General features: G+C 37.8%; 1 protein-coding gene across 2 annotated transcripts in view; it reads left to right on the top strand.

Moving 5' to 3' along the window:
* Positions 1-22,001, top strand: part of DNAJC1 (DnaJ heat shock protein family (Hsp40) member C1) — a 247,390-nt gene that overhangs the window by 98,864 nt on the left and 126,525 nt on the right. For both annotated transcript variants that reach the window (XM_054660816.2, XM_507688.8), the window contains exon 7: positions 1,213-1,303. In XM_054660816.2, the coding sequence (XP_054516791.1) occupies positions 1,213-1,303 (91 nt within the window). The remainder of the gene's footprint in view (positions 1-1,212; positions 1,304-22,001) is intronic.

Here is a 22,001-nt window from a genome sequence, read left to right as displayed (position 1 = left end):
TTTCTTATTTCACCTTAGTTAGTCATCAGGCCCCTTCATTTCTTGCTTTATTAGGTTTCTCACATATTTCAGTCTAGTTCAATTTGGTAAATACTTATTGAGTACCTGCTTTATGGCAGATACTGTGCTCTGGGCATGTAAGTATCCCTTTCTCAATTTCTCATCTGGAAGAGAATATAACATGATACAAGCAGTTATAGACATGTTTAAATATAGAAGTAGTGTACAAGGGAGAATTACACTGCCAGAGAAGGTCAGAAAAACTTGCAAAGGAGATGGGGCTTGAATGGGTTTTCAAGGATTAATAAGAGTTCATCAGAATAATGCCAGGGAAGTACAATATTGTAGCCAGAGGGCAAAGCAATTGCACAGACATGGAACCACAGTGTGGGCTGGCAGCTGTTAATACAAGTGGTATTCCTATAGACTATCTGAGGTTTGAGCCAAGGAGTGTGGTAAAAGATCTGTTTTGCTTATTTTCATTGTCGGGGTCTCATATGCCTAGAGCATCAGCTTGTTTATTTTTATGTATGTCATTATTTAAGACCTAGTTTGTTTTTTTTTTTTGGTACACCACTAAAGCCTTACCTGTGTGCCACTCATTGAGACTTCAGTCACTGTATCTTGACACCTAAGTATATGTATGCAGTATGTGTCCTCAGTCCTCAATCCTCAAGGCTTCATGGTAATGGTTTTTATACTCGTCTCTAAGGGTGGTAAAAGGAGGAGTGGCACCTTTCACTTTTATATACATGCTCATATAAGTTTTATAATCAGATTCGAAAATAATTTTGAATATCTATTGTAGTTAAAGGGCTAATATGAAAATAGCAGTAGTACTTTGTTAGTCACAGTAATATAATTTACTGTGCCAAATCAGTTCAGCAAATGAGTTTTTCTGCTCTCTGTATATGCAACAGTATATTATGAAAATAGCATACAATGGAAGAAAACAGGAAGAGGATACCTCCTTTCCATATCTGAGAGAAAAAATAGTTTAAAATTATACTCATAAAATTTCTCATTGTAACTGGCTCTCCAGGAGAGAAAAATCATAGAGAAATGTTTAATTTCTGCTCATCATAAAATTTGAAAACAAAAAGAAAGCCTACTTATAAAATGAATATAATGCTTTAAAGTTAAGTTACATGGAAAATAGTATTGAAGCACACTGATTTTTATGTTAATTTATGTATAACTTTTTTTTTTAAGGATGCTGGGCAGTTTTATGCTAAATATAAAGAAACAAGATCGAAGGAAAAGGCAGATGCACTGACTAGAACTGAACTTGAAACACTTCAAAGTGAGTTTTAAACATTAGTGTTTTAACAATGTCATATAAAATTAATTATTTAAATGTGAATTATCTTTTAAATTCAGCAGTAATTAAATTTTCTGGTTTTCTTTTTTTTTTTTTTTCCCACTCCCTAGTGGAGTCACTTGTACTTAATGTATTTGACACGGAACATCCTACATTATAGCATTACTTTACCACCCAAAGTTTGATATCAGAAGGAAGGATAAAATCAGCTTGAGTCATGTAACTCCTCAAATCTGGGGGCATCCAAAGTCTGCAAAGCCCTAAAATACTTCAGTACTGTAATTACAGTTGATATTTAGTGCTAGTTTAACCAGTTAATCACCCACCTTTCTGTGTTAACAGTTGTAGTTAGGAAACCTGAAAATACCAATGATTTTTGTTTTGAAAGTTTTTGTTTCATTTGCAATATTGTTATATAGCATGAACAACTTTGTATAAATTATCAGTATGTTGAAAAGAAATCTTCCATTGAACACAAAGACAGTTCTTGCTGATTTTAGGAAAAGTTGAACATATTATGTAAAAAGGTATTTTCTCAGCCGCAGTCCTTTTGTCTATTTTTGCCTTATCTACATCTTGGCTCCCACACATATATACTGTGTCTCTTTGCATTTCTTTATTTTTATTCCAAGCACTTAATACTACTTTAATTTATATATTAGTTTTGTTTACCATCTGATTTCCAACCCCCCACCCCCAGTAGAATGTAAGCTCCATGAGGGTAAGGACTTTATCTGTTTTGTTCACTGTTGTGTCCCAGGTTGTAGGGATTTGGGTGTGGTCATTTTAGGGGGTCATTTTTCAGTCTATCACAATCCTTCAGGTGTCTGGACAGCTTTAGAACAGAGACTGTTCATCTCTGTGTCTGTAGCATCAAACAGGGTCCTGGCACATAATAAATGTTCAGTAAATGGATAGATGTATGAATTCATGTAATGCCATGAATATCAATGAGCATCCACTGAGCACCTAGCCATGTAAAACACCATCTCAAGAAGCACATAATTTAATTCAAAAAGTTTCAATACTTACAAATACAAAATAATATTCAGATCAACTATATAATTGTTTAAAGTAGACTTCTGTTAAGAAGGAGTAAGAATGATAGAGGATTATTACATGCCAAGGTTGACATATGTGTTAAGAAGTAGGAGTGTGCAAATGAAACTCTTGTCATTTTTATATAATTGTTATTTTAGGAAAAATTGGTACATTACAATTTCTAAGCCTTTTCAGACTAATCACAAGGAGAAGAAAAATTACATTTATAAGAAAAGAGAAGAATATCGGCCAGGCGCAGTGGCTTACGCCTGTAATCCCAGCTCTTTTGGAGGCCGAGGCGGGCGGATCACCTGAGGTCAGGAGACCAGCCTAGCCAACATGAAAACCCCGTCTCTACTAAAAATACGAAAATTAGCCAGGCATGGTGGCGGACACTTGTAATCCTATCTACTTGGGAGCTGAGGCAGGAGAATCACTTGAACCTGGGAGGTGGAGGTTGCAGTGAGCCAAGATCACGCCATTGCACTCCAGCCTGGGTGACAAGAGTGAAACTCTGTCTCAAAAAAAAGAAAAAAGAAAAATATAAAATTAATCCAAAATTTACCTGTAGAGGCAACGTGAATACACTACATTTGATTGCTCTCATGGACACAGCTTATCATTTCTGTGTAATTTTTTGTTAAAAAAAATTGTTATAATTTTGGTAGATGTGTTAGAATTATTTAATAGTAACAAGACTAAGTATATACACTACCCCTTTTGAAATTAGGTTAAACATGAAGTGTTTATCACTATACAAAAGCTCCTTTCGGAGTTAACTATTTTTCCAAAATTGTCCAATGACTTTTGTTCTGCTTAAGAGTTTGATGTAATTCTCAAACAGATTTAATAGTCTTCTCTTGGCCGGGCACAGTGGCTCACACCTGTAATCCCAGCATTTTGGGAGGCCAAGACAGGCGGATCACCACAGGTCAGAAGTTCGAGACCCACCTGGACAACATGGTGAAACCCCATCTCTATTCAAAATACAAAAATTAGCTGGGCATGGTGGTGGGCGCCTATAATCCCCACTATTCGGGAGGCTGAGGCAGGAGAATCGCCTGAACCCGGGAGGCAGACATTGCAGTGAGTCGAGATCGTGCCTGGGTGACAGAGCAAGACTCCGTCTCAAAAAAAAAAGTCTCTTTTAATTTTGTCATTGTCTGATTATGTAAAAATCACAAACTAAAAAACATATAAATATCTGAAAGTGAAAATGTGTAACAGTCTTGTAAAACATTTGAAAATTCATCACTAGCTTATCAGTTATTGAAACTCAGAATGGAATAATACCAGAAAGCATATTAAAAACATTCCTCATACTATGCTGTGAATAATAAGATTGTTATCTTGCATGCTTCTTTTATCAGTGGTATATTTAGAAAAGGTGATGGTATCAACATTAAGAATGTTAAAGAACAGTCACATTTACTGTTAACAATGTCAGACTGTCATGTATTTTTTAATATAGTCTCTAATGGTTACATGCAAATAATATTTTAATTAATTTTATTAACTTCATTACAGTATTCTGCATTGTATACTTTAGAATTAATACATAAAGGCCCCAAATCCCCCAATGTGCATTTCATTTGCCCCATCCTTCTTAATTTTAAAGACCATCATCAGAATATCAAGTTCATAATAACATTTCCATCTACTTAATTGAGTAAATGCATCTCATGTAGATTAGCAATAGCTGTTTTATGCTGCCTGTTTTTCATGACCTAATTGCTAATCTGCCCTCATCTGCTTTACTGCTTAGATTGTACAGTATTCTCTGAGGGCTGCACCAGAACTACTTTGAGTAGGGTGTGATAGTCTTATTAAAATGGCATTTTAGATATGGGGGGGGCAGTGAAAAGGGTGATTTCTTAAAAATAAATATCCTTCTGAGAAGTCTTTCTGTAAAAAAATTATTGATATATATTTGGGAAATTTGGGGCACTTTTTATTATAAACTTTTAATCAATTTTGTGGTTTAGGTTTAAATAAGTTGAATACTTATAAATATTAGACTTTTGAGGGTTAATGATTTTTTACACATTCTCTAATTATATGTTTTATTCTAAATTAATAAAAGAGAATTCTATGTACTAAAACAGCCCATATCGCATGAGAAAAAGACATGTTTGACTTACTTTATAAAGAAATTATAAAGGTCACAATTTGAATAGACAGGGAAAGGAAAGGATAGAAGTAAACTCGATTATTTCCTTGACCCCTTTCTTTGTACCTTGTATGATTTTAAAACAAAACCAGAATTAAATAATCAAAACTCTACTGCCAAGTACTTAATTTAAATATGGAGAAATAGTTCCCAACATTAGTTATGTTTTTCTTCTTGTTTTGTGGTCCTTGTTGCATGCCCCAGAAAGGGACTGAAGTAGGGGTGCCTCAGGGACACCCTGTAGGATGAAGCACTTAGCGAGAAAGTGGGGGGACAGAATGTGACTTTTCAGTGTGGCAGGATGAGAAAATTTAGTCACCTTCCTTAAGACTAAAGGAAGAGTGATTTTCTAGAAAACTCATGTTCATGAAGAAAATAGTTGATTCAGGGGTTGGTAGGGAAGAAGGAAAAATAGATTGAGAAAGAGCAGCCACAGTTTAGGTTAGAACACTTTGCCTGTGGTAACATAGGGTGCTCACGGATGGGAATATACTCTCCGAGATAACTTATGCGGAGGCATATAACTGATCACTAGCTCCAGCATATCTGAAAACATGACCTAATAGAATCTCTGTACCTTGTGCCATTTCATATTATAAAACCTAAAATCTAATAGGAGCCCTTGTTCCAAAACAGTTTATATGTAGGCAGATAATATCTAAAGAATATAGTATTTTATCCTAGGTACTTTTACCTAGGGTACAGTATAATATCCTAGGATATTTGAATACCAATGGAAGTGTGAAATTTTAAAATCATACAACTCAAATATAAATTTACAATTCCCTTAATATTTCAAATCATAATGCTGTGTATGTACAAACTTAATGCAGTCTTAGTTTCCCCATGGCAATGATTCAGAAAATTTTTATCCAATTGAATATATAAGTGTTTATGGCTACAGATTAATTAGTCAAATTTCTTTACCTTTTTTTTTCTTTTGCTTTTTTTTTTGAGATGGAGTCTCACTCTGCCACCCAGACTCAAGTGCAGTGGCGCAATCTTGGCTCACTGCAACCTCCGCCTCCCAGGTTCGAGTGATTCTTCTGTCTCAGCCTCCCGAGTAGCTAGGATTACGGGTGTGCACCACCATGACCGGCGAATTTTTGTATTTTTAGTAGAAACGGGGTTTCACCATGTTGTCCGGGCTGGTCTCGAACTCCTGACCTCAGGTGATCCACCTGTCTCGGCCTCTCAAAGTGTTGGGATTACAGGTGTGAGCTGCTGCACCCAGCCTGTTGAAGAAAATTTCTGAAAGTAAATTTGGTGTAGCCTAAGTGTACTGTGTTTACAAAGTCTACCGTGTTACACAGTAATGTCCGAGGTCTTCACATTCACTCACCAGTCACTCACTGACATCCACAGCAACTTCCAGTCCTGGAAAGTTTCCAGCTCTGATCTCTTTCTGAGACAAAGCTCCTAGGCAGAGGGGTGGCCTCTGCGGTTCAGTAGACTCAGCTTTGAGTTCCAGCCTGCCAGTTTTGGAGAATCCAAACAGTCTGGACTAGGAGGGGTCCCCCCGCAATGCAGGATACCTATTCTACCAAAAGGCAGCCGGACTGCTTGTTCAAGTAGGTCCCTGATCCCATTCCCGTCCTCAACAGATCAGAGCTCTGTTCGTAGAACTCTGGCTGGAGTGGCTGAAGCCCCCACAGGGAGGTCCAGCCCAGTGAGGAAGAATGAATTGGGGTCCCGCTTAAAGAAGCAGTCTTGCAAGTCTTGGCAAGGCAGCTGTGCTGCATTGTGGGGGATCCTTCCTCATTTGGACTGTCTGTATACTCCAAAGCCAGCAGGTTGGAATGGCCAAGTCTGCTGAATTGCAGAGATGGCACCTGCCCCTTGCCCCAGGTCCTGTCTCAGGTAGACTCCAGCCTGTTGCTGTTGGCCAGCTGTAATTCCGAGCCCCAGTGGGTCTTAACTCGTGAGGTGCCATAGAAGTGGGGCCTGCAGAATGATGCTGCTTGTGTCCCTGGATTCAGCCCCCTTCCTAGGGATATGTACAGATGGATTGCCTGCCTTGCCAGGGATCCCAGGGCTGGAGTATGTAAAACTCTCAGCCTCTGTGTGTGCCTCAGTGGCTGCTCTGCCAAGACTCCACATAGCTCTGTGTATTGTACCCAAGGACCTCGTGGCATAGGCTCTTGAGGGGATCTCCTGATTCATGGATTGCAAAGATGTGAGAGAAGTGTGGTTTCCCAGGCGTGGTTGCAGTCACTCACTGCTTCCCTTGGCTGGGGTTGGGGGTTCCTTTAGCTTCATGCCACTCCCTGGGGGGCCATCACCCCACCCTGCTTTTCTTCATTTTCCATGGGTCAAGTAGTTTGCCTAGTCAGTCCCAATGTGAGAACCGGGATATTTCAGTTGAAGGTGCTGAATTCACTCACCCCTTTTGTTCCTCTCTCTGAGCGTTGTAGACTGCCGCTGCTTCTAATCAGCCATCTTCTTTTTTTTTTTTTAGTAAGTAGAAGGAATACTCTCTAAAGTAATGTTAGGAAGTATAGTATATTCTGGCCTGGCCAACATGGCAAAACCTCGTCATGTACTAAATATACATGTACTAAAAAATACAAAAATTATCTGGCTGTGGTGGCACATGTCTATAATGCCTGCTACTTGGGAGGCTGAGGCACAAGAATTGCTTGAACCCAGGAGGTGGAGGTTGCAGTGAGCCAAGATCGCGCCATTGCACTCCAGCCTGGGCAACAAGAGCAAGACTCTGTCTGGAAAAAAAAAAAAAAAAAAGTATAGTATAGTAAATACATAACCTAATAACATGCTTATTTATTATAATCAAGTGTTATATACTGTGCACAGTTGAATGTGCTATACTTTTATATAACTGGCAGTGCAGTGGGTTTATACCAGCATCACTACAACACATGAGTAATGCATTGCGCCATGACTTTACAGTGGCTCCATTATAATCTTATGGGGCCACCATCATATATGTGGACCATTGTTGACTAAAATATCATAATGTGGTACATGATTATATTTCAGTTTGGAGAGGATTGATATATTTACCATTGAGTATTCCAAATCTATGAATATAGTATGTTTCTTCATTAATTATTTATATCTTCATTGATTTATTTCTTCAGTCTTTTGTAGTTGTTAGCAAATTAAATCCTGTGTGTGTTTTGTTAGGTTTATACCTGCTTCTCTTTATTTTGAGTGGTTATAAATGGTGTTGGATTTTAATTTCAGTTTCCGCATGTTCACTGTATGTAAGAAATTCAATTGATTTTTGAATGCAGATATTTGTTTTGCTAACTTGCTGAATTTACGTATTGGTGCTAAGATTTTTTAATGTAGATTCCTTGGATTTTCTATGTAGACAGTTATGTCATCTGACCGTGGGGACAGATTTACTTCTTCCTTTACAATCTATGCATTTTATTTCCTTTTCCTGCCTTATAGTACTAGCTAGAATTTTGGTACTATGTACAACAAAGTGTGATGGGAGTGGGCATCCTTGCCTTATTCCAAACCTTAAGGGGAAAGCATTTAGTATTACACCGTTAAGTATGATGTAAGCTGTAGGTGTTTTGTAGATGCTTTACATCAGTGGTCCCCAACCTTTTTGTCACCAGGGAATGATTTCGTGGAAGACAGTTTTTCCATGCACCTGGTGGCAGTGGGGGATGGTTTTGTAATGAAACTGTAGTTAGATTCTTATAAAGATTGTGCAACTTAGATCCTTGAGAATCTAATGCCGCTGCTGATCTGACAGGAAGCAGGGCGCAGGCAGTAATGCTTGTCCTCCTGCCGCTCACCTCCTGCTAGGCGGTCTGGTTCCTAAGTCCATGGCCCAGGGGTTGAGGACCCCTGCTGTACATGAAGTTAATAAAGTTACCCTCTATTCCTAGTTTTCTGAGCATTTTTTAAAATCATGACGGGGTGTTGAATTTTGTGAAGTGTTTTTTTTCCTCTATCAATAATTGTGATTATGTGATATTTCATTTTTGGTGTATTAATACGATATATTACATTATTGGATTTTGAATATTGAACCAGCTATGCATACTTGAAGTAAACACCACGAGGACATGGTATATAATTCTTATTGCTGAATTCTATTTGCTACTATTTTGTTAAAGAATTTTACATCTATATTCATGAGAGATACTGGTCTGTAATTGTCAGTGTCCATTTGTGCTGTAACAAAATACCTGGGAAATAACCTGAGACTGGCTAATTTATAATGAACAGAAATTTAATTCTCTTCTTGATGCTGGGGTGTCCAAGATCAGGGCATCAGTAGGTTTGGTGTCTGGCAAAGGTTTCTGTCTGCTTCCAAGATGGCACCTTGTTGCTACATCCTCCGGAGGGCACAAACACATGTCCTCACAAGGAACAGAAGGGGAAAAGGGGTTGAATGCTGATTGAAGTCTCTTTTGTAAGAGTCTTAATTTTTTCAAGAGGGAAGAGCCCTCATGACCTCATCACCTCCCAGTGGCCTTTTCCTCTTAATACTATTGCATTGGAGGTTGCTTCCACATAAATTTTGGAAGGACTCAAACATTGAAACCATAGCATTTCACTTCTGACCCCCCCTTCCAAAATTTATATCCTTCTCATGTACAAAACATATTAATTAAATACCAATAGCCCCCAAAGCCGTAACTCATTCCAGCATCAACTTTAAAGTTTAAGGTCTATAGTCTTATCTAAATATAATCTAAATCAGATATGGGTGAGACTCAAGGTGTACAATTCATTCTGAGGCCAATTCCCCTCTACCTGTGAACCTGTGAAATCAAACAATTTATATGCTTCCAGATTATAATGATGGGACAGGCATAAAATTGATATTCTCATGCAAAGAGGGAGAAATAGGAAAGAATAAAGGGGTAACAGTCCCCAAATAAGCTGAAAACCCAATATGGCAAGCACCATTAATTTTTGAGGCCTGAGAATAATCAACTTTGACTTTATGTTTCATCTTCCAGACACACGAGAGTAGAGGTTGGGTCCCCAAGGCTCTGGGCAACCCCAGCACTATAATTTTGTTGGTCACAGCCCACAGAGCAGCTATCACAGGCTGGAGTCTCATGCCTGCAAGCTCTCCCAGGCTGAAGTTGCATGCTGGTGGCTCTGCAGTTCTGAGGTCTTAGTGGTGGCCCCACTTCTATTGCTCCACTGGGCATTTCCCTAGTTGGGGCTGTCTCTAGCAGCCCCACCTTTGTGGCATTTCCTTGCCTGCGCCCCAAGGCTCTATGAGGCATCTGTTGAAATCTAGGTAGACATGTCTCCACAACTCACGTACTCTGTGCACCTGCAGAGTTAGCACCACATGGATGCCACCAAGGTTTACTGCTTGTGCCCCCTGAAGTGGTGGCCTGACGTGGTGGCCTGCATGAGCTGTACCTGAGGTGACTGAGGAACATTGTATCTGAATGTGTGGGAAAGAAACAAGACATCCTGAGCAACAAGCCCCATGGTTTCACAAGTGTTTTGGGCCCCTTTTTTGAAACTGTTCTGCCCTCAAGGACCTGGTGCTCTGAGCCTGCTATGAGAAGGGCAGCACAGATAATCTCCAAAATGCCTTTGCGGTCATTCTTCCATTGTCTTGATGAATAGCATCTGTCTTCCTTCTATTCATATTAAATCTCCTTATCAAATGTTTGCTTGGCGACACCCTTGGCATTCTCCCTCAAGCATACTTTAAAACCTGACCAGGCTGAGAATTTTTTAAATCTTTAACTTCTGCTTTCCTTTTAATTACAAATTTTATATTTAATTTGTTTCTCTCTTCTTGCATTTTACTATAAGTAGTCAAGAGAAGCCATGAAGCATCCTGAACAATTTACTTAGAGATGTCATCCACAAAATACCCTAGCCCATTGCTCTTAAGTTCTGCCTTCCACAAAGTAATAGGACACAAAACACAATTCAGCCAAGTTCATTGCTACTTTGCAGCAAGGGTGGCCCTTCTTCCAGTTTCCAATAAACTGCTCCTCATTTCCAACTAACGCCTTATCCGAATGGCCTTTACTGTCCATATTTCTACGAGCATTCTGATCACAACTACTTAGATCATCTCTAAGATGACTGAGGGTTTCTCTACAGCTCTCCTCTTCTGCAGAGCTCTCACTGGAAACATGCTTAATGCTTTAGCATGCACTTCAGAGCTATTCTGGCTTCTACCCATTACCCAATTTCAAAGCCACTTCTACATTTTCAGGTATTTGTTATAGTAGCACCATCGGTTCTCACTACTACTTTTATTTTAGTTTATTTTGTGCTGCTATACAAAATAACTGAGACTGGGTAATTTATGATCAACAGAAATTTATTTCTCACACTTGTGGAGTCTGAGAAGTCCAAGATCAAGATACCAGCAAGTTTGGTATCTGATGAGGCCCTGGTCTCTGTTTCCAAGATGGCACCTTGTTGCTGCATCCTCTAGGGGAGATGAATGCTGTGTGCTCACATGGCAGAAGAGATAGAAGAAAGGGGACAGCATGCTGTGTGAAGCCTCTTTTGTAAGGGCTTTAATCCTATTTATGAGGGAGGAGCCCTCATGACATAATCACTTTCCAAAGGCTCCACCTCTGTGGAGACTGTTTCCACATGAATTTTGGAGGGGACACAAACGTTCAAACCATAGCATTAGCTTTCTCTTTTTGCATTATCTTTGTATTACCTTGGTATTGGTAATATCAGCTTCATATAATGAAATAGGAAGCTTTCTCTCCTCTTCTATTTTCTTTTTCTTTTGAAAAACAGAGTTTTGCTCTTGTTGCCCAGGCTGGAGTGCAATCGTGCAATCTTGGCTCACTGCAATCTACGCCTCCTAGGTTCAAGTGATTCTCTTGCCTTAGCCTCCCAAGTAGGTGGGATTACAGGTGCCTGCCACCATACCTGGCTAATTTTTGTATTTTTAGTAGAGATGAGGTTTCACCGTGTTGGCCAGGCTGGTCTTGAACTCGTGACCTGAAGTGATCTATTTGCCTTGGCCTCCCTAAGTGTTGGGATTACAGGCGTGAGCCGTCGTGCCCAGCTTTCCTCTTCTATTTTCTGAAAGAGAATGTCTAACACTGGTATTAATTCTTGAAACGTTTGGCAGAATTCTCTGGGGAGATCATCTGAGCCTGAATATTTCTTTCTTTGGAGTATTAAAATAACAAATTAAATTGGATTTATAGTTATAGAGCTATTTAAATATCTATTTCATGTTTCATTTATCTGTTTCATGAGTGAATTGAGATAGTTTGTGTTTTTTGAGCAATTGGTCTTTTTCATCTAAGTTGTCAAATACATGTATCTAGAGTTGTTCCTAATATTTGCTTTTTATCCTTTTGATGTCTACGTGCCCTGTAGTGATTTCTCCTTTTTAATATTGGTAACTTTTGTCTTCTGTTTCCTTTGTCAGATTCGCCAGATGTTGATCTTTTCAAAGGATCAGTTCTTTGTTTAATTGATTTTCTCTATGGTTTTTGTTTTCAATTTCATTGATTTCTGCTCTTATTTTGATTACTTCCTTCCTTCTGCTTGCTTTTGGATTGTTTTGGTCTTCTTTTTATAATTTCTTGACATGGAAGTTTAGATTATTAATTTGAGGCTTTTTTTCTTTTCTAATGTCAGCATTTAATGCTATACATTTCCCTCTCAGCACTGCTTTGGCTATGTCTCATATATTTTGATTTTTTTTTTTTTTTTTTTTTTTTTTTTTAGCTGAGTCTCACTCTGTGGCCCAGGCTGAAGTGCAGTGGTGTGATCTCGGCTCACTGCAACCTCTGCCCCCTGGGTTCAAGCAATTCTCTCACCTCAGCCTCCTGAGTAGCTGGGATTACAGCACGTGCCACCATGCCCGGCTAATTTTTTTGTTTTTAGTAGAGATAAGGTTTTACCATGTTGGCCCAGGCTGGTCTTGAACTCCTGACCTCAAGTGATCCACCCACCTTGGCCTTCCAAAGTGCTCGAATTACAGGTGTGAGCCACTGCACTTGGCCACATATTTTGATATATTTTTATTTGACTCAGCTCAGTATTTTTTTCTTGAGATTTCCTCTTTGATCCATTGATTATTTAAAAGTATATTGCTTCGTTTCCAAATGTTCAGAGACGTTTTTGTTATATTTCTATTAAACATTAGTAGTTTGATTCCCTTTTCATTAGGAAGCATACTCTGTATGAGTTAAATTCCTTTAAGTTTGTTCAGGTCTGTTTTATGGCCCAAGGTATGATCCATCTTGGCATATATTCCATGGACATTTGAAAAGAATGTGTATTCTGCTGTGGTGAATTGGAGTGTTCTATAAATGTCAGTTACATCCAGTTGGCTGATGGCATTGTTGAGTTGTATATCATTGCTTATTTATATATTTAGTTATGCTATTAATTATTATTGAGAGGGGGTATTGGACTTTTTGACTGTAATTATAAATTTGTCTCCAGTTCCGTCAGTTTTTGTTTCACATGTTTTGCAGCTCTGTTGTTTGGTGCACACACATTTAGGATTGCTGTGCCATCTTGGTGGATCTTTTTATCATTATATAATGTCTCTCTTCATTCCTGGTAATTTGTTTTTGCTTTATAGTCTACTTTACCTTACCTGATATTAATATAACTACTGCTGCTTTCTTTTGATTAATGTTTGTATGGTATATCTTTCCAATCCTTTTACTTTCAATCTACCCATATTGTTATATTTGAAATGAGTTTGTTATAGATAGCATATATATATGTAAAAAAGATGAAAAACCATGTGTGTATATGTTTGTGTGTGTGTATTAAATGGTTTGTATATTTAAACTGTTTAATTTAATATAGTGATTGATATGTTAGGGCTTAAGTTTGCCATTTTATTTTTTATTTTCTATTATTTCTCTCTCATTATCATTTCTCTTTTTTCTCTATTACAGATAGAATTTCTCTGTTATAAATAGCATATATATGTAAAAAAGATGAAAGACCGTGTGTGTGTGTGTGTGTGTGTGTGTGTGTGTGTGTGTTAAATAGACAATTTGTGTATTTAAACCATTTACGTTTAATATAGTGATTGATATGTTAGGGCTTAAGTCTGCTATTGTATTTTTTATTTCTTATTTTTTCTCTCTTATTATCATTTCTTTGTTTTCTTCTTTCTGCCTCCCTGTGGCTCAACATTTTTTAGAATGCCACTTGAATTTATTTTTAGTGTTTTTTTTAAAATATATTTCTTTGTATCACTTTTTAGTGGGTATAATAAGTATGTTATATATACATAACATCACAGTCTACTGGTGTCAGATTTTTGCTATTTCAAGTGACATATAAAAACCTTACCTCCCCTTAAATCCCTTTACCTTCTTTATTTATAGTATCATTGTCTTGAGTATTTTCTTTATAACACTGAAGGTTATAATTTTGATTTAGTGGTCAGACATAATTAGAAAACTCAAGAGCAGGAGGAAAGTCTATTGCGTTTACTCATATTTTTACTCTTTTGTCCTTTCTTCTTTCCTTGTTGTCCAATATATTTTCTTTTATGATTTATTTTCTGTTTATAGAGCTTCTTTTAGCCATTATTGCAGGATAGGTCCACTGGTGATGAATTATTTTAGTTTTCCTTCACCTCAGGGTGTCTTGGTTTCCCCTTCATGCCGGTAAGATATTGTCACAGGATATTGACTTCAGGTATAACAGTTATTTTCTTTCAGCATTTGAAAAGTGCTGTGCCACTTCCTTCTGGCCTCTATGGTTTGGGGTGAGAAATACACTGTCATTTGAATTGTACTTCTACTACAGATAAGGTCTTGTTTCTCTGTTGCTGCTTTTAAGTTGCTGTTCAGAGTCCCAAAACTTCCCAGGGCTGTGTTCTTTTTTTTTTTCTTTTTTTCTTTTTTTTGGTCTACTTTGTTTTTCAGATTGGGCACTTTTATGTTTTTCTATCCTCAGATTCACTGATTCTTTTCCCTGTTTGCTTCATTCTGCTGTTGAGCCCATCCAATAAGTTTTTAACTTCAGTTAGTGTACACATCAATTCTGACATTTCCATTTGGTTCTTCTATATGTCTTCTATTTTTTTGCTGAAATTTTTATTTGTTTCAAGAGTGTTCATTATTGCTTGTCATATCATTATGACATGGCTGCTTTGATAACACAGTCAAGTAATTTTTTATTTATTTGTTTTTTTGAGATGGAGTCTCACTCTGTTGCCCAGGCTGGAATGCAATGGTACCATCTTGGCTCACTGCAACCTCCGCCTCCTGGGTTCAAGCGATTCTCCTGCCTCAGCCTCCTGAGTAGCTGGGATTACAGGCATGCACTACCACAGCTGGCTAATTTTGTATTTTTAGTAGAGACAGGGTTTCATCATGTTGGCCAGGCTGGACTCGAACTCCTGACCTCAGGTGATCTGCCCACCTTGGCCTCCCAAAGAGCTAGGATTACAGGTGTGAGCCACCATGCCCAGCCAAGTAATTTAAATATCTCTTCTATCTTGTTGGCATCTGTTACCTTTTGTCATTCAAATTGAGGCATTCTTGGTTCTTGATGTAACAACTGATTTTTGATTTAAATTTGGACATTTAGGGGTATTATGAAACTTTGGACCTTATTTAAGTCTTCTGTTTTACCTGGTCTTCTCTGGCAATACTCTAGCCATGGAAGGGGTAGTGCTGCCTGTTACTGCTAGGTAGAATTGAAGTCCGGGTTTCCTATGTGGTCTGTTTAACAGATGAGGAACGGAGCGTTTGTGGATTCTCAGGTGGGTATAGATATTCCTGCTTGCCTCTAGGCCTCCACTGAAAACCGCTGCCTGGAAGGAGGAGCAGGAATACCTACTTACTGCACCCCACTTGATCTCCACTGACATTATATGGGGCTGGCTTTGCTACCATTGGGCAGTTGTGAAAGCCCTGATTCTTCAGTAGGCTTCCTTTCTTTTTCTTTTTTTTTTTTGTAGGGGGGGATATGGAGTCTCACTGTTTCATCCAGGCTGGAGTGCAGTGGCGTGATCTTGGCTCACTGCAACCTCTGCCTCGCAGGTTCAAGCGATTCTCCTGCCTCAGCCTCCCTGGTAGCTGGGATTACAGGCACACACCACCATACCTGGCTAATTTTCATATTTTTAGTAGAGACAGGGTTTCACCATGTTGGCCAGGCTGGTCTTGAACTCCTGACCTCAAGTCATCCACCCCCCTCGGCCTCCCAAAGTGCTGAGATTACAGGTGTGAGCCATCACACCAGCCCACTAGACTTCCTCTGTAGCCACACTGCCTGATAGAGGAAGAGACACCTATTACTTCTGGGTGGTTATGGAGGTTCAGGCTACCCATATAGTCTCTACTGACTTTATTAGCAGGAGAAGGATCCGCCTTACCTTTTAGCCTTCTCTCTCACATCACCCTGGTGGGGAGGTTGGGTGCCTCATTACAGGCTGGCAATGGCAGAAGCCTAGGTTTCCCATTAGTCTTTGCTCTTATGCTGGGTGGTGGGATGGGGGTAACACTACTTTCTGTCTTGTTTGCCTGAATTAGAGTGGTTATTGTCTAAAAGCTTTATCTTCTAGACAAAAGATAAATGCCTATGCTGTCTCTTTTTTGACCCTTTAGCTAGAGAGAGCAGGCTTTTGTTTTTGTTTTGCCTGTATGTGTGTGTCTGTGCCTGTTAGTGTTTCTGGGTTGCTAGTTTCTGCAGCACCAAGTCTGAGATATATAAGAAACACAAAGAAAACTCGTAGAACTGACCACTCTGGGTATTCTTGAGTCCTGCAGTACCTAGCTGGTCAGGCTTCTCTCTTAACTTTCAAATTCTTCTTGTGTTTGTTTTATATATAATGGTTACTATAAGATATGAGTAAACAAATAACTTGTTTACTCTTTTATCTTTTTTATAATTCTTAGTGAGAAGAATGTGGAAAAGTTCTCCATTTTTTCTGAAATGGAAGTTTTATATTAATATCTCATATGGTTGGGATCTGTGCTCCCACCCAAATCTCATGTTGAAATATAATCACCAGTATTGGAGGTGGGGTCTGGTGGGAAGTGATTTGGTCATGGGGGCAATGTCTCATGAATGGTTTAGCAAATCCCCTTCGTGCTCTTCTTGAGACAATGAGTTCTCATGAGATCTGCTTGTTTAAAAGCGTGTAGCAGCTCCTCCCTCTCTCTCTCTTGTTTCTGCCCCTGCCATGTAAGACACCTGTTCTCCCTTTGCCTTCTGCCGTGATTGAAAGTTTCCTGAGACCTCCCCAGAGGCAGAAGCATTCACACTTCCTGTACAACCCACAGAGCTGTGAGCCACTTAAACCTCTTTTCTTTATCAGTTACCCAGTCTCAGTTATTTATAGCAATGTGAGAATGAACTAATACATTTTGAAAAAAGATTTTTTTAAAGCTTATTTATTTATGTATTTTTTAAACTTTCAGGTTCAGGGGAACATGTGAACCTAAAAGTTTAGAAAAATAAATAAATAAGCTTTAAAAAAGCTTACATAGGTAAACTCATGTCACAGGGACTTGTTGTACAGATTTTTTCATCACCCACATATTAAGTCCAGTACCCAATAGTTATCATTTCTACTCCTCTCCCTCCTCCCACCCTCCAACCTCAAGTAGACCCCAGTGTCTTTTGTTTCCTTCTTTGTGCTCATAAGTTCTCATAATTTAGCTCTCACTTGTAAGTGAAAACATATGGTATTTGGTTTTCTATTCTTGGTTTAGTTTGCTAAGGATAACAGCCTCCAGCTCCATCCATGTTCCTGCAAAAGACATGATCTCATTCTTTTTATGGCTGCATAGTATTCCATGGTGTATATGTACCACATTTTATGGCTGCATAGTATCCCATGAGGTATATGTACCATATTTTCTTTATCAAATTGGTAATTGATGGGCATTCAAGTTGATTCCATGTCTTTGCTATTGTGAATAGTGCTGCATTGAACATTTGTGTGCATGTGTCTTTACGGTAGAATGATTTACACTCCTCTGAGTATATACTCAGTAATGGTATTGCTAGGTTAAATAGTAGTTCTGCTTTTAGCTCTTTGAGGAATCACCATACTGTCTTCCATAATGGTTGAACTAATTTTCACTCCCACCAACAGTGTATAGGTGTTCCCTTTTCTCCACAACCTTGGCATCATCTGTTATTTTTTGACCTTTTAGTAATAGTCATTCTGACTGGATAGAGATGGTATCTCATTGTGGTTTTGATTTGCATTACTCTAATAATCAGTGATATGGAGCTTTTTTTCATGTGCTTATTGGCTGCATGGATGTCTTCTTTTGAAAAGTGTCTGTTTATGTCATTTGCCCACTTTTTAATGGGGTTGTTTGTTTTTCTCTTGTATATTTATTGAAGTTCCTTATAGATCCTGGATATTAGACCTTTGTCACATGCAGAGTTTTCAAAAATTTTCTCCCATTCTGTAGGTTGTCTTTTTACTCTGTCGATAGTTTCTTTATGCTGTACAGAAGCTCTTAAGTTTAAATCTCAGTTGTCAATTTTTGCTTTTGTTTCAATTGCTTTTGGTGTCTTTGTAATGAAATCTTTGCCCATTCCTACATCCAGGTTGCTATTGCCTATGTTGTCCTCCAGGGTTTTTATAGTTTTGGGTTTTATGTTTAAATATTTACTCCATCTTTAGTTGATTTTTGTGTATGGTGTAAAGAAGGGGTCCAGTTTCAATCTTCTGCATATGGCTAGCCAGTTATTCCAGCACCACTTATTGAATAGGGAGTCCTTTCCTTATTGCTTGTTTTTATCAGCTTTGTCAAAGGTCAGATGGTTATAGGTGTGCAGCCTTATTTCTGGGCTCTCTGTTCTGTTCCTTTGGTCTATGTGCCTGTTTTTGTACCAGTACCATGCTGTTTTGGTTATGTAGCCCTGTAGTATTGTTTGAAGTAAGGTAGTGTGATGCCTCCAGTTTTGTTTTTTTGCTTAGGATTGCCTTGGCTATTCAGGCTCTTTTTCATTTCATATGAATTTTAAAATAGTTTTGTCTAGTTCTGTGAAGAATGTCATTGTTAATTTGATAGGAATAGCATTGAATCTGTAAATTACTTTGAGCAATATGACCATTTAAATGATACTGATTCTTCCTATCCATGAGCATGGGATGTTTTTCCACTTGTTTGTGTCTTCTCTGATTTCTTTATTTGAGTTTTGTAATTCTCGTCATAGAGCTCTTTCACCTCCCTGGTTGGCTGTATTCCTAGGTATTTTATTCTTTTTGCGGCAGTTGTGAATAGGATTGCCTTTCTGATTTGACTCTAGGTTTGGCTGTTGTTGGAGTATAGGAATGCTAGTGATTTTTGTACATTGATTTGTATCCTGAAACTTTGCTGAAGATGTTTACCAGCTAAAGGAGCTTTGGGCCGAAACTATGGGGTTTTCTAGATATAGAATCATGTCAGTTGCAAACAGGGACAGTTTGGCTTCCTCTCTTTTTATTTGAATGTGCTTTATTTCTTTCTCTTGCCTAATTGCTTCAGCTAGGACTTCCAATACTGTGTTGAATAGAAGTGGTGAGAAAGGGCATCCTTGTCTTGTGCCAATTTTCAAAGGGAATACCTAGTTTATTGAGAGTTTTTTTAACATAAAGGGGTGTTGAATTTTATTGAAAGCTTTTTCTGTATCTATTCAGGTAATCATGCAGTTTTTGTCTTTAGTTCTGTTTATGTGAAGAATCACATTTATTAATTTGCTTATGTTGTACCAACCTTGCTACCTGGGGTTGAAGAATACTTGATTGAGGTGGATTAGCTTTTTGATGTGCTGCTGGATTCAGTTTGCAAATATTTTGTAATTTTTGCATCACTGTTAATCAAGGATATTGGACTGAAGTTTTTTTGTTGTGGCTCTGCCAGGTTTTAGTATCAGGATGATGCTGGCCTCATAGAATGAGTTTGGGAGGAGTCCTTCCTCCTCAGTTTTTTGGAATTGTTTCTGTAGGAATGATACCAGCTCTTTGTACATCTGGTAGAATTCAGCTGTGAATCCATCAGGTCCTGGCCTTTTTTTAGTTGGGAGCCTAATTTATTACTGATTCAATTTTGGAGCTCGTTATTGGTCTATTCAAGGAATCAGTTTCTTTCTGGTTCAGTCTTAGGAGGGTGTCTGTGTCCAGGAATTTATCCATCTCTTCTAGGTTTTCTAGTTTGTGTGCATAGAGGTTTCTGTAGTAGTTTCTATTGGTTATTTTTACTTCTGTGGGGTCAGTGGTAATGATGATTCCCTTCATCATTTCTAATTGTGTTTTTTGGGGTTTTCTCTCTATTAGCCTAGCTGGTAGCTTACCTATCTTGTTAAATTTTTTTTAAAAATCCATTCTTGGATTTGTTTATCTTTTGAATGGGTTTTCTTGTCTCTGTCTCCTTCATTTCAGCTCTGATTTTGGTTATGTTTTGTCTCCTGCTATCTTTGCAGTTGATTTGTTCTTGCTTCTCTAATTCTTTCCGTTGTGATGTTAGGTTGTTAATTTGAGATCTTTCTGACTTTTTGATGTGGGCATTTAGCGCTATGAATTTCCCTCTTAACACTGCCTTAGCTGTGTCCCAGATATTCTGGTATGTTGTATCTTTGTTTTCATTAGTTTCAAAGAACTTCTTGATTTCTGCCTTTATTTCATGATTTATCTAAAAGTCATTCAGGAGTATGTCATTTAATTTCCGTGTAATTGCATTCTTTTGAGCAAGTTTCTTAGTCTTCTGTTTTTATTGCACTGTGGTTTGAGAGTGTGTTTAATACGGTTTTGGTTCTTTTGCATTTGCTGAGGATAGTTTAATGTTCAATTATGTGATCAATTTTAGAGTATGTGCCATGTGGCAAGGAGAAGAATGTATATTCTGTTGTTTGGGGGTAGAAAGTTCTGTAGAGATCTATCAGATCCATTTGGTTCACTGTTTAGTTTGGGTCCTGCATATCTTTGTTAATTTTCTGCCTCAGTGATCTGTCTAATACTGTCAATGGAGTGTTGAAGTCTTCGACTATTAATGTGGGTGAGTCTGTGTCTCTTTTTAGGTCTCTAAGAACTCGCTTTATGAATCTGGGTCCTCCTGTGTTGGGTGCATATATATTTAGGATAGTTAAGTCTTGTTGGATTGAACCCTTTACCATTATGTATTGCCCTTTTTTTGTCTTTTTTAATCTTTAAATTAGGATTGCAACCCCTGCTTTTTTCTGTTTTCCGTTTGCTTGGTAGTTTTCCCTTCATTTCTTTATTTTGAGGCTAAGGGCATCATTACTTGTGAGATGGGTCTCTTGAAGACAGCATGCCATTGAGTCTTGTTTTTTTATCCAGCTTGCCACTCTGTGACTTTTAAGTGGGGCATTTAGCACATTGACATTCAGGGTTAGTATTGATATGTGTGAATTTGATCCTGTCATTGTATTGTTAGCTGGTTATAATGTTGGCTTGTTTGTGTGGTTGATTTATAGTGACACTGGTCTGTGTATTTTTGTATTAGCTTATAGCAGTCTTTCATTTCTGTATTTAGTGCCCCTTTATAAATGCTTATTTAAAAAGACATCACTTGCAGTTGTGATGAAACACCCCAGAAATAAATACAAACAATTGAATTTATTTGCTTTTTTAAAAAATAACTGATTCTCTATATGTAGCCCAAATTACTTCTGCTATTGCTCTACTTCAATGGTGATTTCATACTTCTCATTGTAAAAGCATCATCAATAATTATTCAGTCATTTCTCCTAATAGTGTTTACTGTGTTAATAGTTTCATCTCTCTGTGAAGAAATAGTAAATAGTCATACACACACAAATACATACATACCCACATACAGTTATATTTGAGTACTTTTGTTTCTGGGAGAATTGCTGGGGAAAAGGCTGTATATGTTAATTTTAATGGATATGTTTAGACTGCTTTCCAAAAAGGCTGTAATAGAATAATACATTTCCTCCACCAATTTAGAAGTAGCCTTTTCCCTGCCAACAGTACATCTGAATTAGATTTTAAATTTATACCCATATGATTGGTATAAAATTATATCTTGGTATTACTTAATTTGTATTTCTTTAACCTTTAGAGTGTATGAGCCTCTTTTCTTACTTGTTGGCCACATGGGCACTCAATTGTGGATTGCCCATTTATGACCTTTTGCCTATATTTTTCTATTGGGTGGTTGTCCATTTATAAAATCAGTTTATAGCAATCTTCTGTTTATACTCTGAATTGGATACATCCTTTCCAAATCTATTATTTGTCTCTTGATTTGTTTACTCTTTTATCTTTTTTGTAATAGCATCTGGGTTTTCATTCTTAATTAAGATGTCCCCTTCCTTTAAATAGTACAAGTAGATTTTAAGATTTCTTTTTGCAAAATTTTTATTGTTTTGGCTTTTAAAGTCAACTCTCTTCTCTATCTGGAATTTATTTGTGTATACAGTGTAAGAGTTTTCTTTTAAATGGATACTCAGTTGTGTAAGCATTACTTAATAAATTGTTTTCCCACTAAATTGAAATATAGACAATCCTAGACTTATAATGATTTGACTTACAAATTTTTGACT

This window comes from Pan troglodytes, chromosome 8 (assembly GCF_028858775.2).
Source record: "Pan troglodytes isolate AG18354 chromosome 8, NHGRI_mPanTro3-v2.0_pri, whole genome shotgun sequence".
NCBI lineage: Eukaryota > Metazoa > Chordata > Mammalia > Primates > Hominidae > Pan > Pan troglodytes.
The sequence above is the reverse complement of the archived record's forward strand: the minus strand, read 5'-3'. Positions and strand labels throughout refer to the sequence as shown.